Source organism: Zalophus californianus, chromosome 2 (assembly GCF_009762305.2).
Source record: "Zalophus californianus isolate mZalCal1 chromosome 2, mZalCal1.pri.v2, whole genome shotgun sequence".
NCBI classification, from domain to species: domain Eukaryota; kingdom Metazoa; phylum Chordata; class Mammalia; order Carnivora; family Otariidae; genus Zalophus; species Zalophus californianus.
In genome coordinates, this window is record NC_045596.1 from 178,880,433 (window position 1) to 178,898,208 (window position 17,776).

At 36.8% G+C, this 17,776-nt stretch overlaps 1 protein-coding gene across 1 annotated transcript in view; it reads right to left on the reverse strand.

Annotated features, from left to right (window-relative positions):
• The window catches only part of SGCZ (sarcoglycan zeta), a 1,100,701-nt gene that overhangs the window by 53,411 nt on the left and 1,029,514 nt on the right, over nucleotides 1–17,776 (reverse strand). Inside the window, exon 5 of the mRNA XM_027600618.2 lies at nucleotides 6,209–6,331. Coding sequence (XP_027456419.1) covers nucleotides 6,209–6,331 — 123 coding nt within the window. The remainder of the gene's footprint in view (nucleotides 1–6,208; nucleotides 6,332–17,776) is intronic.

Consider the following 17,776-nt stretch of genomic DNA (forward strand, 5'->3'; position numbering starts at 1 on the left):
ATGAGTACAGAGTACTTCAGGTTGCATTCACGTAATCCGTTTATTGTTGTAAACCTCTCTAGTCAGCTGGTAGAAATTCTCCTGGGTTCTATGTGGTCAATCTCTTGTGACTGTAAAATGTGCTCCTTGGTAGTACTCCTAGCTGTAGATCTAGCGGCTTGAAATTTGTTTGAATCTGTGCAATAAAGCAATAAAATATCTGCAGTCTTATTTTCTTTAGGGCAACCCCTCTGGATGTCATAATTGTTGTATATTGAACAAATATTTATACTTACGCAGCTGCATAACATTGAAAAGAAAATTCAGCATAGAAAGAAAAAAAAAGGCTTAAAGAGATTCAATCATTTGCCTAGTATGGCAGGCAGAATAATGACTCTCCCTACCAATGATATTCTCATCCTAAACCCCCGCAGACTGTGAATATGTTACATGACAAAAGGGATTTTACAGATGTAATTAGGGTCACTAATCAATGACTTTAAAATAGGGAGATTATCCTGGATTATCCAGGTATCTGGGTAATGTAATAGGCAATGTAATCATATGAGCTATTAAAAGCAGATAATCCTTCTCCAGCTATAGGAAGAAAAAGAAATTAGAGTGATGCAACAGGGGGGGAAGTTAGAGGGATTTGAATCATGAGAGGAGCTCACCCAGTGTTCTTGGAGGCAGGACACTTGGAAAGCATGAGAAGGAATATAGGTCACGTTTAGGAGTGAATATCAGCTCCTGATTGACAGCCAGCAAGGAAACAGTGAAACTGCAAGCAATTCTAGTACACCATTTTCTATAAGTAATGTATTTTTAGAATGTCATCACAATATATAAGAACCCAGACTATTCATTTAAACAGTGGCAGGATAAATTACATCTTTGAGATATTTTGTGGATTTAAGGCCCATAGTTATAGGAAGAAATTTAAACATAAGTGGAAAATTTTAAAATCAATACACAGAGATGTTGATACGGGCCCCCACTCCAAACTTTATAAAGGAGTTGTCTTTTTACAACTTCCTTTAGATTTCTATTACACAATTATATTTTCAATAAGTTTTGCTTCAATTAAAGTCGGAAACATTTAAATGAGAGCTCAGAAAAATACAATATAAGTCATGGAGAGGACTGTCAGTAAGGTGCTCAGGGCAGATACCTTATTGTTTGAGAATGGCATGGTTCATTATTTATACACTTCAAAACCTGCAATCCTTTGTTACCTGGAGATTTGTGAGGGAGACAGAGTGGTACTAATCTTTAGCGTCTCTAAAATCTGTATCCTCAGTAACTCCAAAAAGCAACTAGAAAACGGAGTTGAGTGATTTATCCAAGTCCACAGCCTTGAAACGCCACTCCTGAGAAAATTAAGTGATTGCACATCACTTTTCTCAGCACCAGGTCTAATCACATTTTTTCAGGTGCTATTCAAACCAAGCAGCTCTGTTCTGTTGGCTGCGTGTTACCACATTCTTGGGATTTGGACAGCTTGAAGGAACAATGGTCCTACCTAATAGAAAGCTTGATTCCAAAGCTGACCTCCACACAGCGTGCCAATTTAACAGACAAGAACAAGGATGTAGAAGACTAACGAATAAAAACAAACCAGGAAATATTGATTTCAACTGAGAAGCATGGTGTTTAATTTAAAAGGCAGCTCTTCAGAAAATCCTTTCTTCTGTTGTCAAACAAGCATTGGAGCTTGTCTATCTTTCCAATCATTCAATTAGAACAGGGACGAAGGAATGATACAGTCTTGGCTTTGAAGCAAACATTAGGGCACAGGGTGGATGCAGGGTTGGGATTCACCATTTTTTTCAGATTGCCAGCTTTAATTTCTACTGCCTGAAAAAAGGAGATATCCTTTTCTCCTTACATATCTAGCTATTTTCCTTCTTTTCTCTCATAAGCAAAACAGAGAGGTCTAAGTCCAACTAATAGCATAAAACGTAACATGAAGGTATCTTATATGGCTAAAGTTTTTCACTTTATAAAGTCAAATGACTTAGACTTGCACTTTGTTTTCTAAGTTAATATACTTACTTGGAATACAAATGAAAGCGCAAATTGCAGTTGATAGATTCTGCCTGAAAGCACTAAATTTAAGAGTCTTCTAAGTGTAAAGGTTTGTATCTTTTATTTGTTTACCTGGTATCAAAAGATAATTGCAGTAAGTGATATCTTAGACCAATATTGGGTCTCAAAAGATAACTGCAGTAAGGAATATCTTTGACCAATTTTAATGAAAATAAAGTTTTCAAGTACGCATACGTGAGCTAAAGTGTAACACTCTAACACATTTAGCCATGTAGAGAGGGTAGGTCAAGGTCAAATAAGTAACTTCAAATTAAGATTTAAGCAAACGATTACTGAGCAACTCAAGTAATATCAAGAGTAAAAATTTACAAATTTTTAGCACATGACTGCTTACCATGGTGATGGGGAAATGAGGCATGTTGGTGTTCAGGTAACCATTTGTGATTTTACTTCTATCCTCCTGCATCTTAGGAGTATGCGAACGTATCAGGTAAATCCCTGCTACTTTCTAAGTACAGTAAATGTAAATATCCTGAGCTATGCTAGATCTATGAATAATTTTAGTGATAAGTGATTTTCCCTCAGGTGTATAGACACATTGTCTAAATAAATTCATCCATTTCTGTCACCCTGAAAGAGAAGTCCCTGTACAAAATGCCATTGCTTGTAAAGTATAAGCCAGAAAGAATCATTTGTAATTCCAATGGATATTGCTTAAATAGAAAATTTTGTGCCACAAATTTAAAATTCCAGAATCAACCTCACACAGATCTCTTGTCACATGTAACTTTGAAGTCTTGTCAGCACAGCTACCTAATTTATATGAAGCACCCCGGAGTCAGTGTCTCTTTGTAGTGTTATTTGTCAAATAATTCAAGCACTGCTTTAAAGTATACGTGAGTTTCTAATCAAGAGTTTCTAATCAATCCCTGGGCCTTTAAATGATATGTGATGCGATGCATAAGTTTTTCCTCTAAGTATGTGAAATTCTAAGTTATATTTGCCTTTGATATCTTTATTGTTCCTTATTTTAGAAGTACTGCAGGAAGGAATAAAGCTACTGCAAAGTAAACATTCGATATTCTGTTAAAGGAGAAAGGACCTAGCAAGAATTTGAGAGGGTGTGTGTATGTATGGATGTTTGTGTCTATGTGTGTCTGTGGGTATATGGGCTCTTCTGTGAGAAACAAAAATGCAACTGGATCCTGGGGGGAATTTTAATCAAAATAAAATACTACCAACTTAGCATTTCTTTGTTAATAACCTGAAGCCTCTTGTATATCCACATCAGGTTAGAAATTGGGGTTTCTTGTTACAGACACTCTCATTCCCTCATCTCAAGTGTTACGCTTCAAACCGTTACAAAAATTTCTGCCTGGATTCTGCAGTCTATGACCTCAAAATTATATTATTATTTAGCATCTTCTGGAAGCATATGGTACAGACCTCTACTATAAAACTGATTAACTTTCTGAGATAACTGAATGACAAAAATCAGTCAAAAGTAGTACAAAGAATAAACTCAAAGCTATGTATATATGTTCAAGACAGAAAGAAATGGAAAAAGAAAATCAGAATGAAACATATGTATTTATCCATCTGTACATCCAGATATACATACATGCATATATATATATATATATACACACCATGCATACGTCATATGCACACATTCACGCATACATGGGGAGGGGGGAGAGATTAAGTTAGCAGAGATGACTGCCTAAAGGCAGAAAAACTCAGATTTCTTGGGTAACACTTTCTCTGCTAACTTTATAACTTAATAATTCCCATTAACAATCCAAGGATGACAGCCAGGCTACCAAGAAAAAGAGGAAAATAGAGGTGAGTATCCATGCACCTCAAAGAAAAATTTAAAAACTAGTTAATGAGTCTAATTTTGTGAAGACAGCACTTCACTGCAACTGTTATGAGACAAGTCAACATAAGATCAGAGAAAGTTAAAATTCCATGAGTTCATAAAAACTGTCAAGAGCTCTATAACTTCCTGTCACTTATGAAGGCAAAGTACTCAATGGGAATATCCGAATATGGATGAAAAAATTTTTACTTAAGTGTGTAATATCTTAAAAGCTATCTTAGGATTGAAGCTGATAACCAGTAGGCACTACCAAGGTTCACAGATTGTTAAATATTGAAATCACATCCGCTTAATCGCCCTGAGTGTATTTCTACCTGGGTTTCCTGCTTTCCCACCAACCAGCAACTCAAATGTTAGCACCAAGGGCCCTAAAGTCAATGTCCTTTCCTATTTGTCTGTGTTCTGTGCCAACCAAAGCCACCACGTGTTTTGTTTTGTCACCTGCCCCCCAGACTCAGGGCTTAGAAAGGTCAATTTTTGCCCCCTGTGGGCCTTCCTCTCCTGACCTTTCCAAGAAGGCCGAAGAAAGAAAAAGAGATGAGGCAGCTGGGCAGTAATGGGGAACACTCCAAACACCAGCCCAAAGGTGCAGGCTCCAGCTACTCCACAGAATATCCCATAAGAGAAAAGAAGCTATGGGAGTCAGTAGGGATGGTGGTAATGGGTTGTGACCTGGGCCAAAGAGGCCCGGTGAGGATCCCCATTTAACTATCTTTGTTGAGGGGCATCTGAATGGCTTGGTCACTTGATTTCCACTCAGGTCATGATCTCAGGGTCATGAGATAGAGACCTGCGTAGGGCTCTGCACTGGGTGTGAAGCTTGCTTAAAATTCTCTCTTTGCCCCTACCCCGCCAAGCCTCTCACCCCCGATCTCTGTCTCTCTCTCTCTCTCAAAAAAAAAAAAAATCTCTGCTGAATTTCAGTACCATTTAATAGTACACCTTTCTTGAAATACAAATAAGCCCTCATGTCTGGAACATTAACAATATTAATATTATTTTTATTAATAAATATAAAGAGCTATCTGTTACAGTGTCTTCAATATGTGCTGAAAATACTATAAACACACACACTGGTATAATTTGAACACTAAAGTTATCATCATCGTTTTAATCAGTTAGATGAAGGAAAACTTCACAGGAGACATAGGGTTTATTTAAATATTGAATGGTAGAGGTAGGGATTCAACCCCAACAACCTGAGAATAGAGGCCAATTTCTATGCGAGCTGTTCTCACATGGCCCACAGGGCTCAGGGGGACTTAGATAGGATAGAGAGCCCATGACCTTTCCCAAACTCAAATTTGGGAAACCCTAGGTCAAGCTTATCTCACTTTTTTTAATGTAGGCCTCTTTGGGTATTTTTAAAGTATGTTATCAAAATTATATGTATTATGATTGTAAATCAAGTAATTCAAAGAGCTTGTGCTTAAAATAATCTTCATAAAATCTTTCCCTGCTCTCAGCCTCGCTTTTACCTTTGATTTCTGCTTTTGTTTCTTAATTTCAGTTGGTGATTGACTTTTTAGCTCTAATACTAGACTAATGACTTTAACAACTTCTAAATAGTATCTGGATGGCACTCTCCCTTTTTAAATTTATTTTTATTTTTTAATTTTTTAAAGATTTTATTTATTTGAGAGAGAGTATGAGCCCAAGCATGGGGGAGGAGCAGAGGGAAAGGGAGAAGCAGACTCCCTGCTGAGCAGGGAGCACAATGTGGGGGGCCAATTCCAGGACCCCGGGATCATGACCTGAGCCAAAGGCAGATACTTAACCACCTGAGCCACCCAGGTGCTCCGAGATAGCACTACATCTTGATATATATACTTTTGAGAATAATTACAAGCCAAAGGAAATAATTTTGTTTACTTATCACTTTTCCCCTACTTCATTCTATAGTTGATATTTACATTTGGTTCTTCTTTTGCCTAACTTCTACTTCTAAATGATACCTCTGAATTGTATTTGTCTATCACCTTGAGTTAGCTTTTCTCACGGTCTGCACCCCACTTTTTCTTCCGCTATGCTGACCCACTTTCCTCCACCTATCCCACTCCGGCCTAGGACACACAGCTTTACTTTTACATCACTAAGTCCAGTGTTTACATTGTCTTCTGCCAACACAACCAGCTGCCTTCTATTTGAAGACTCCTGGAAAATCTAATGGTGTGAGATCATGTTATTATGTGAACTCAACGTTCGGCATGGGGATCATACATCTTATAATGTAGCTCCTGTTCAGTTGCATATTCTTTCAAGAAGTAAACAATGTTCCAAGACCTCAAACTACAGTACCTGTAACTTTCAGCTTTTCAGCCCCAATGGTAATCTCATCTTCATCTGCAGAGAACAGCACCCTGCCATCTTCACTCGCTCTCACTTCAAATCTTTTACACTGAGCTTCCACAGCATCAGCTCCTATGGTCAGAGGAAAGGTTTAAAAATGAAACTGGTATGCAGGAAACCATTAACATGTAATTTTTTTTTTTTAGACAAAGAGAAGAAATGCATATATTATTTAGTTATTTTACCTCTGCAGTATGTTGTACACCTGAATTAATACTTCTAAATTTTTATCCTTTCCAGTAGGCTGTCTAATTTGGTAGAGTTTGCTGAGCTAGGATGGTTGGGCATACATCTGACTTCTAAATGCTTGACATAGTCCTAACAAGGTTTGTAGGTTTAGCTAATTAAAAACAACAATAACAGAAACAAAACAAAACAAAAAAAGCTTTTGCATATACACAAGGAGAGATGGCATCTGCTTTGTTCTTCGTTATTGCCTGAAAACTTGGCTTTATATCTAGCACATGCTAGATGCTCAATAAATACTTCTGGTCAGAATACTTGTGGTCAGAATGACTCCCATTTACTTTCTGTAAGCAGACAATAGTCCCCACACTTGCTACATCACACTTGTAAAGCATTACTCAGTTGTGAACCTTTAGCTACACTACATTTCATACATGCTAATATTGAAATTTGTTCACCCTTTACTATCACTGAATGCGAATGCATTTTACAGTCGATCTTGTAAAAAAAAATATATATATATGTATGTTTTTAGTGCTCCCCAATGTATCTTCTCATCAATAACTTTCTTGATTTATTTAAAATATAGTATTAAATATACTTACACCATGGAATTGAAAATCTGTTTCTGATTTATTGGACAATTTTGCATATTAATGCATCTACAAATCACAAAGGCAGCTCCCATATTTGGAAAACATGATTAATTTGTGAGTTTGAAAGTCTTCAACAAAAAGATCAAACTGGCCAGAGGGTGAGGAATTGCTATTTCCATTACATCAGTTTATTTCATTTGTCATAACACATTTGGCATATGCTACATCTTCCCCTCCGGTTACGATTTGGAGCATTTCTCCTCTGCTCTCTCCAACAAAAACCCTTATCAGATACAGTCCAGCCCAGTCAGGGACCTAGGCACATCACACTTGTGTGTGTACCTCTTTTCATTTACTTTACATATGCTACGGACTGAATGTTTGTGCTTGCCAAAAATTCTTATGTTGAAATACAAGACCACCACGTGGTTGTATTAGGAAAGGCGGTCTTTGGGGAGGTGATTAGGTCCTGAGGGTGGAGCCCTCACGAATGGGATTAGTGACCTCATAAAGTCTGCCTTTTTCCTCTCTGCAATCTGCCAAGTGAGGACCTAGTGAGAAGCCGGCTATGTACAGACCGGGAGGTGGCCTCTCGTCAGACGCTGGGTATGCTAGCGCCTTGCTGTTGGAATTCCCAGCATGCAGAGCTGTGAGAAATCAAGTTCTGTTGTTTAAACCACCCAGTCTATGGTATTTTATTATAGCAGCCCAATCAGACTGAGACAATATACTACCATTATTTTTTAGATATATGTCCGTCAGGAATTCAAAACATGAGATCACTTTGTAGTCCAAAATTTCCTCCAAATTTAAAATTGGGTCCGATTTCTAGGGCTACTTAGGGTAAGACGTTAGATAGGTGAAGGAATACCAGACATAAACTTCCTGTCCCTTTCCTCGGCCCTCAACCCCACCCCTGCCCTGCTCCCAGTCCCAGCCCACGGCTTTAGTATTGTACACCTCCCCACCATCAGAGCTTCTGAGGGGCACTTAACAAGAGGAAAATATTAATTCCAAACCCTGATAACATGTGGGATAATTTCTCTGAAAACAAGATGTATATTTTTCTTATGATATAAGAAACTACGTGTTTTCAGGTCCATATAGAAAATTTTAAAACTACGACAATGCTAAGTCAGATAAAACTGATGTTAACCTTTGCAGGCTGTCAAGATCAAAACAGCATGAATTGTACTTTAACATCTGTTATATATTTTCTTTAAGCAAAGCACTTTTCTTATGAAATTTAATGACAATATTGGAGAAACCATGGAAGACCTATTGTTCTTGGTGACAGTCATTGCCTTTGATCTGGCAAACATTATTTCATCAGACTGTATCAGTTGAGTACGTCTTCTGCTAATCATGATCTAACCTTCCTGTATTGTGCTTTTAATCTTTAAACCATAGTAACCCAACTGGGTGATGTTCAAAAAACTGTGCTTGGGGCTGGTGTGTTTATAAATGTGACTTCTAAGTGTGGAGGCCTCTGTGTCTCCATCTTCTAGGCACTCAGACATAACATTAAATCTGAACTGCCTGAAAGATATTCTAGATACTATACATATACAACCTTAACTTGTACATCACATTGCTATCTTCAAATATACTTACTTATTGGGTGAACTGATCCACAAAATATATCAGTGACTTTAATGACCCTGAAGTGCATTAGATCACTATATGCATATGATATATGTAATATAAAATATATACACACACGCTGCATATGATCATACATTTATAAGACTCTTTTTGGCATAACATTTAATGTCATTATATGGAAGGTACTTTATTAACATAAACATGCTATATTGTGTGTCACATAAACAAGTAGAATATAAGCAGGGTACCTGGATATGTTGAAATCTTAATTGAAATCTTTATTCATTAAATTTAAATAAGCAAGTAAGAAAATATATGCACACCTGGAATAAAAAAAAATGCATCCAGGCCATAAATAAACGCATGGGCAAACATTCAATTAAAAATAGATACATAAATTAATACTGCAGACTACACTTTATTCAACGTATTAGTAAAATTTCAGAAGGCAAAACTGCAAGCAATTAGCAATATATTGACAATAAATATTTTAAATCAGAAAATAATTTTGAATATATTGTGCTTCTGTACATTGCTTTTCTGCAAATAGCAAAGAGTAAATGCCTGTAATTAGACACATATTGCATTATTGTGAATATGTTTAAAGCTAATGCATTAGGCTACATGAAATTGAATTTATTACATTATAACATGTTTTGTGTTGTCTTATTCTGTTTTTCATGTTTCTATCTTCACAACTCAGCATCCAGTTGTTCAGAGGGGAGCAAACACTCAGTTCCATTTTTTCTCAACCAGCAATGCTTCCAAAGTTTCAGGAAAGCAATATGCCTAATGACTCTGGATAAGAAGCTCTGATTCCTTAGCAAATAGATCGTGGGGAATAGGGCTATCTGGACAGTTCTATATTTTACTAGTCATCTTAATTTTTTTTAATTTTAAGATTTTATTTATTTGAGAGAGAGAGTGAGAGAGAGAGTACAAGCAGGGGTGGGGTAGAGGGAGAGAAGCAGACTCCCACTGAGCAGGGAGCCTGAAGACTCAAGACTCCATCTCTGGACCCTGAGATCATGACCTGAGCCAAAGGCAGCCACTTAACTGACTGAGCCACCTAGGTGCCCTTTTACTGGTCATCTTAAACACTAACTTGCTAACAAGAGTCTCAACACTAAAGGCTTACTTAAGAATATCTGAAGAAGTTTATGTTAGCAACTTCAAAATCAAACAAAGAGCAGTCAGGGATAAAATAAGTAAAGAGCATTGGCAGGAAAAAGATAGAAAACATGTAAGCAAAATCAGTTTCCACAAAAGCATTGAAGTATTCAATATGTATATCCAAATATTTTCTCTAGTTTGTTTAACATTTTGTATATATTCTTTAAAAGCAAACAAACAAAGCAACAACCAAGCTAATTTTTCTTTTTCTCTTCAGAGATGGCTCCATTGCCTTTTTGGAACATTCACATTTCTTACAGTCATACTCAGTAGCCAAAGGCATATTTGCTGACAAATAGAGAGGCTCCAGTAATTTATCTACCATCTTCGCATTTTCTACATTAAATCAGTCAAACACATGAATTGGAAAATTTTCTTCAATAAAAATCTCCACAACTCAAACAATATATTTCCATGGGGCCTCTTGGTACTATTTAGTCCTAATTTAAAGAAAACAAGGCAAAGATCAAAATGGGTATGTCTAATTATCTCTGGTGTGTTTTCCTCAAGCATATCATGATGGATCTTTCTTCCTATATAACTCTGCTTTTACATGTTGTCAATATTTTCAAGGTCTTGAAGAGTATTATTAAAAGATGAGAAATTCCCATAAGAAAAACAAAAACAAGAGTCAATACAGTCAAATACAGTCAACTAAATTCAGAGTTCTGAAATTCCTGTTTTAGAATTATCATGGGCCCCCTAAAAACAAAACCAAAGAAGCTGAAACAAAACAAAAGAAGCTGCTTTCATGAAATATAAATATAAATAAGCATTGTACTTTATTTTATTTTACATTATGCATGTTGTTAAAAACTCTCATTTGGGGGGCGCCTGGGTGGCTCAGTCATTAAGAGTCTGCCTTCGGCTCAGGTCATGATCCCAGCATCCTGGGATCAAGCCCTACATTGGGCTCCCTATTCTGCAGGAGGCCTGTTTCTCCCTCTCCCACTCCCCCTGCTTGTGTTCTCTCTCTTGCTGTGTCTCTCTGTCAAATAAATAGATAAAAAATCTTTAAAAAGAAAAAAAAACCTCTCATTTGGAAAGTATACTCTTAGTGTACTTAGGGAGAGGAGAAGAAGCAGAATGAGGGAAAGGTTACAGGGGCTGTGCTGGGGGGCTTATCTTGGAACAAGGACTCCTGAGCCTTTGGCAATTGCAATCTACACTGGATCCTGTCAGAGATTAGCATACCCTGCCTCCTGCAACCAACCCCCCCAACCTCAGGAACTGATTTCTGTTTCAGAATTGGATGAGTAACCATTCTGTCTCCAGCAAATAAGGTAGCTCTAGGAACTCTGAGGTTACATTCACCTTTAGATCCCTACCTGGGCCTTCCTACCATCCTGTGTCTAGACCAGTGCCTTGTCCACAGTAATTCCTCAATAAAAGTTTATTTTTACAAAATAAATGAGCAAAGGAGAGAAAAAAAAAGAGAGAGAGAAAAGGAGGCAAACCAAGAAACAGACTCTTACTATAGAGAACAAACTGATGGTTACCAAAGGAGAGGTGGATGGGGTGATGAGTAAAATAGGTGATTATCGGGATTAAGGAGCGCACTTGTGATGAGCACAGGGTGTTGTATGGAAGTGCTGAATCCCTATATTGTACACCTGAAACTACTATTGCACAGTATGTTAACTACCTGGAATTTCCACCATTTGTACTTTTATGCCTTGTTTATCACTCCCTTGCCCATCATTACCATAGCTATGATTGCATACTGTTGCTCTCCATCTTCCTTTCTTAAAAAGTTATGAAAAGATTATACATATAACAATTGTGTACATGATGTTACCCACCGCCTAACTGAAGAAACAGTTATTATTACCAACACAAGCCTTCAGCATAATCTCTTCTTAATCACATGCCCCTTCATCCTTGGGGAGCTCTGCATGTCAGCATTATTCTGAAATGAGTTTTTATCACTCCCGTCTTGTAACTTTATTATTTATGTACGTATCCTTAAGACATTTTCCTTAGTGGAAGGAGAATGAGAAGAACATAGAGCCACACCTAAAACTGTTGCTTAAATGGCTGGATCCAGTCAGAGACAAACTCATGTAGCCCTGGACTTGCTTATTATATAAATCAATAAATTACTCATCCACCCCATTGAGGGCGAGGAGGACATAAATTCTGAATTGAGTTTCTTTTTGCATTGTTTTCACTCTTTCTGTATTTTCTTCTTTGTTTCCAAGCAAAACTAGCCTTAATGGTATAATCTTTTATACTTGTATTTTTTGGTCTTTTTGGTGATTCATAATGATATAATAATATTATTTATTAATTAATTAATCATGATCATTAACTGGTATGACTACCTAGCCAGCCATTTCATAAATTATTATGGTATTTTCTCCTGGGCCTGGCCTCTATGAATTTTGACAGGATCAAGTAAAATATGTCCCTTTATCCCACTTTTGTTGACTATGTTGTCTAAGAGAAGTGAAACCTTTGACTTGTTATTTTGTTTAAAGGGACCAGTCGAACAGCATATACATAAAATATTCTGGTTTTTGTATAGTATGCAAACACAAAATTACAGCATTTCAAAACTATGGATGGCACAAAGTTGGTGAGTGAAATATTATTCTCTAAAAAATTTTTATGTATCATAATCATTTTCTTTTAATTTATAAAGGAAAAATAGAAACAAAAAAATGCATGTTGCATGTGGTGAAAAAAATACTATCTGATAGAATTATTCTCTATGAGTGGAATCAGTGAATACTTAAGTAATGAGAAGAGACTCCTTACAACTACATTTTCGGTAAGTTGCTTTTATAAGAGACAGAGAAGAAAACAAATTCTCTGGAAATGTTCTCTGGAAATGTCTTATTGCCTAATTTTTCAGTAGACATTAATATGTCTAAAATGATGCAATATAATTTATGGAAGAACATGAGAGTTGAAAAGCCATTTCTTGATAATACTGAACTAAAAATTTTCCATTGCGGCCTATTACTTTTTATTTTAACATACGTTCCATAACAACAATAACTAACTTCTCAGAATTTTTCCCTCTTTCTTGTCAGCTTGCCCTGGTCTTCTGCTACGTTTTGACACATCAATTACTAGTTCATGGAATGCCTTAATACTTTTAATTTTTTTCCTTTTTAACATGCATTTTCTTTCAAATAATGATTAACATGTGTATCCATGTTACACATCAACACAAGCATAACAAAAATGAGTTGGTACAAATAGTTTTCTAATATATTTCTATGCAAATTCCCCCTAACTTATATTCAATATAACTTTTTTAGTTGTGGCAGTATAATTTTGCAGATGTATTCAACTAATAATGTAATCTCATGGTACCAATTAAGTATAAATTTCTTGCCAAATTTCAGGATTATTTTTCTCTGTTTTCAAAAACATCCAACTTTGACGATTAATTTATCACCTAAATATCATAGTGAAAGTCACCTAACAGTATATGTATTTACTTTTGTAATGTAAGGGAATGTACACAGAAACCATTCCAGACAGAGAACCGGATTCCTGAAAATGTCATGGAAAAGTAACCACCTTCTCTACAGAGTAGCTTTAGCATATTTATTTATACTATCTGCTAATGTTTTTTTTTTAAAAAAAGGATTTATTTATTAATTTATGAGAGAGAGAGAAAGAGAGCATGGGGGGGGAAGGAGTAGCGCTAGAGAGAGAAGCAGACTCCCCAACTGAGCAGGGAGCCCTATGCAGGGCTTCATCCCAGGACCCGGAGATCATGACCGAAGCCGAAGGCAGACGCTTAACCAACTGAGCCACAAGGTGCCCCACCTGCTAATACTATTTAGTAAGAATATTTGAGGTATGCTTATTGCTACTTAGTTTTTACATAAAATTGTTTCATATTCCTCTTAATATTCGGTAGATTGTCTCCGAATTTCCTTTAGAGGGAACATGTTTCTAATGTTATAAATCAATTTACTGAGCACTATATAAGAATAAACTTCAAGATAAACAATTTAAGAAATCCTAGTATAAAATACAGTTTTTATTATAATCTGATCATTTTAAATATTGTTAGGCAACTGTGTATTTGTATTATTATTGATTTGTTATAGCTAATGCATATTTTTATGATTACATGGAATTCTTAGAATTGCTTGCATTGAAAAGCATTATTTCTGATTCCCAAAGAAGCATCAGACTTGGGTTTCTGGAAAAATGATCAAATGAGGTACTTGGGTAAAGATCTTCTATCAGAAAGAAAGATCTAGTTTATAATCCCAAAAAACAATCCCTCAAATTAGAGTGCCTTAGCCCAGCAAAGGTCTGTTTCTTGTTCATGCTCATTTCCAGCAAGCTTCAGTAGGATGCTGTAACGGGGGACCAAATGACAAAGACTCCATCTCAACACTTGCCTTCAAAACTATGGCAACAAGAGAAAAGGATATGGCAAACTTAGCACTATCTTTTCACTTACATTTAGAAGTAACACATCATTTTATTTTATTGACCAATGAAGGTGATATCAGCAAGTCTCTTCCCAAATAAGTAAGAATTTATAATATCTAACCTGATGTTCACCTCTAAATACAAAACTGACAGAGAACAATAAAATATTTATTAGTTTGTCAGGGCTGCTGAGGCACCACACATGTGGGTAGCTTGAAAAACAGAAGCTTATTGCTATACAGTTCTGGAGGCTAGGAGTCTGAAATCAAGGTGTTGGCAGAGTTGCTTCCTCCTGAGGCTCTGAGGGAAGAATCTGTTCTAGGTCTCTCTCCCTGGTTCGTAGAGGGCTATCTTCTCCATGTATTTCATCTCCCCTCTATATGTATCTTTGTGCCCAAATTTCTCCCTTTTAAAAGAACACCAATCATAGGGGCGCCTGGGTGGCTCAGTCAGTTAAGCATCTGCCTTCAGCTCAGGTCATGATCCCCGGGTCCTGGGATTGAGCCCCGCATCAGGCTCCTTGCTCAGATGGGAGCCTGCTTCCCCCTCTCCCACTCCCCCTGCTTGTGTTCCCTCTCTCGCTATGTCTTTCTCTGTCAAATAAATAAATAAAATCTTAAAAAAAAAAAGAATACCAATCATATTTGATGGTCCACCCTAATGACCTCATTTTAACTTGATTATCTTTATCTCCAAATAAGACCTTATCTTCAAATAAGATCACATTCTGAGGTACTAGGGGTTAGGACTTTATATATGAATTTGGGGGGGCATAATTCAACACACAAAATATATCTTCAATGTTATGTGGGAAAAAGAAAAAAAGTAACAAAAATAAAAATGCCAGCCTAGGACTGTAAGTCTAACAAAATTATTATCCAAGATTGAAGGCCAAAAGATATTTTCAGACTAACAAAAACTGGGAGAACTAATCACCAACAAATTCATTTTAAGAAAATTACAAAGGACTATTTTCAAGAAAAAGGACACAGTCACAGATCAAATATTAGAGATATAGGAAAATTAAGATTTGAGAAAACATACTTTCCTGGGTTTTCTTCTAGCTCACTAGTCATACCTTTTCAGTCTACATCTCTGCTTTCCCCTTTTCTTCCTATTCTCTAAATATTTACATGCTCCAGAGGTCAGACTAACTACTCTTAAAGTGTATTATTTTGTGAAATGTCTCCAGAACAAAACAAAAATAAAAGAATTGAGAAAAATCCTTTGCTATTTATATCCATTCACCTACAGGTTCTCATACAGGATCATGGCATTAAGTAAAGTATACGTGTTCAAATCCAAAATCTGTAACATGTACACTAATATTTACCTTGAGATCCATATTTATGTATCTGTTTATAAATGTCAGAAAGGCATTGTTTATCTCAATTACTCTTGATTATCACACACTTGCTAATTTATTTTTTTTCCTCAGTAATCCCTTTTTCAGTGACGAGGGCCACAATTCACCCCAACAGTTTAACCCTCAACTTCAGGTTTATTTCAGGTTCCACTTCTGGAATGACAATGTCAGGAGCTTGGTAGACCTGGTCTCCAGAAAAACTGCTGAAAGATATTTTATAAACAATTTGAATTCTCAGTAAATAGTTCTAAGGATATACAGCAAATGAAGAAATATTTATTCAAGAAAAGTTATTAAGACTCAGTAGAAACAGAGAATCTATATCATTTGGATCACGAGTCACTTACTTTACCCCACTCCCGGCTCAATATGATGGAAATTCCTCTCTGTGTAGATATAGCCAAGAACACAAGGCTCCTTCTTAATCCACCTCCCAGTGGAGAATTAAGGTATTTTCCCAGGAGGGAGAGGGTGTCAGTATTTCCCATCCTATGCTCTAGATAACTGTTGCAGAGGACAGGTCCCTAATAAGTTCAACTGAGAGGTGAGGGCTCACTTCTTCCACTTAAACTCCACTCACAGGATGGAAGCTCTACCTTAAGCATGATGTAGTGAGAATACAGGGGCCCAAATCACCCTCTTTATAGCTCTTTCACAGGATGGAGTTTCCATGTGAGGATATGCAAGTCCTAGAGGCTACATCCAATCCCCAGCTTTGCCAAATGCCTGGCTACTAAGCAGGAGTGCCACTCAGAAAGAAACTTGCCACCATCCCTTCTTCTAGTTGTAGTTCAGAGATTTTGCCCAAGAAGAGAAATGGGCTATAGATCAGAGAACTGAAGCTTTTTCCAAAGAAGATTTTCTTTGCATAAGAGTTGGAGAAAGTTCAAACCTAAGGATGCTCTCAAAAACAATGCAGCTGTGGTAAAAAGTAATTAAGAGGAGACCAAAGGCTGTAGCAGCTAAACTATAGTCCTTGAAACAATTTATGCTCCAGGACAATATATAAAACAATATAGCAATCAACCAGAAATTAGTGTAGCTTATCAGCAGGGTGTGATCAGGGAAAGAGACAGGCCAACATTGCACTGCTAAGATGACAGTTATCCCTGGTGACCGTGTGAATGCTCAAGGCTGCACCCTCTCAGGAACTTCATAAGCTTTAAACTGAGGGGTGGGGGTGGGGACAGAGAGTAGGAATAGACTTTGATAGAATAGTCCAGTCAGTTACCAAAGAAATAAGCAAGCAAATAATGATAACAAGTCCTGAGGGTGATGGTGGAGGACCAGCACCCAGACTTGCTACAATATATTACCTAAACTTTCCAATTTTCCACCAAACAATATGACATGCAAAGAAAGAGGGAAGTTCTGACCCATAGATAATAAATATCAGGCAATCAAAACTGCTTGCGAAAATGATCACATGTCACATTTAACAGATGAGGGATTCAAATGGCTACTTAAAGTAACCAGTATATACACATTCAAATAACTACGGAAAACTGTATTTAAAGAATTAAATGAAAGTATAATAAGATATTTCATCAAATTGAGAATATCAGTACAGATAGAGAAGTTGTAAAAGAAGCAAAGGAAAATTCTGAAGCTTAGAAGTACAATAACTGAATGAAAAATTCACTCCACAGTAGATTTGAACTAGCAGAAGAAAGAATTAGCAATTTTATTTATTTATTTATTTATTTTAAAGATTTTATTTATTTATTTGACAGAGAGAGATAGAGCGAGAGCAGGAACACAAGCAGGGGGAGTGGGAGAGGGAGAAGCAGGCTTCCCGTGGAGCAGGGAGCCCGATGCAGGGCTCGATCCCAGGACCCTGGGATCACGACCTGAGCCGAAGGCAGACGCTTAACGACTGAGCCACCCAGGCGCCCCAGAATTAGCAATTTTTAAGAAAAATAAAACCTATAAAATCTAAGAACAGTGGGGAAAAAGAATGAAGAAAAATGAACGGAGCCTCAGAGAGAAATGTGGGACATCACTAAACACAGGAAGATGTGTAATAGAAATGTTAGAAGTAGATGAATAAGAGAAAAGGACAGAACACATACCTTAAGAAAAAAAATACCTGCAAACTTCCTAAAATGTTTTGAAAAACAATAACCTATAAATCCAGGAAGCTTAATGAACTCCAAACAGGATAAATAGAAAGAGATCCACATA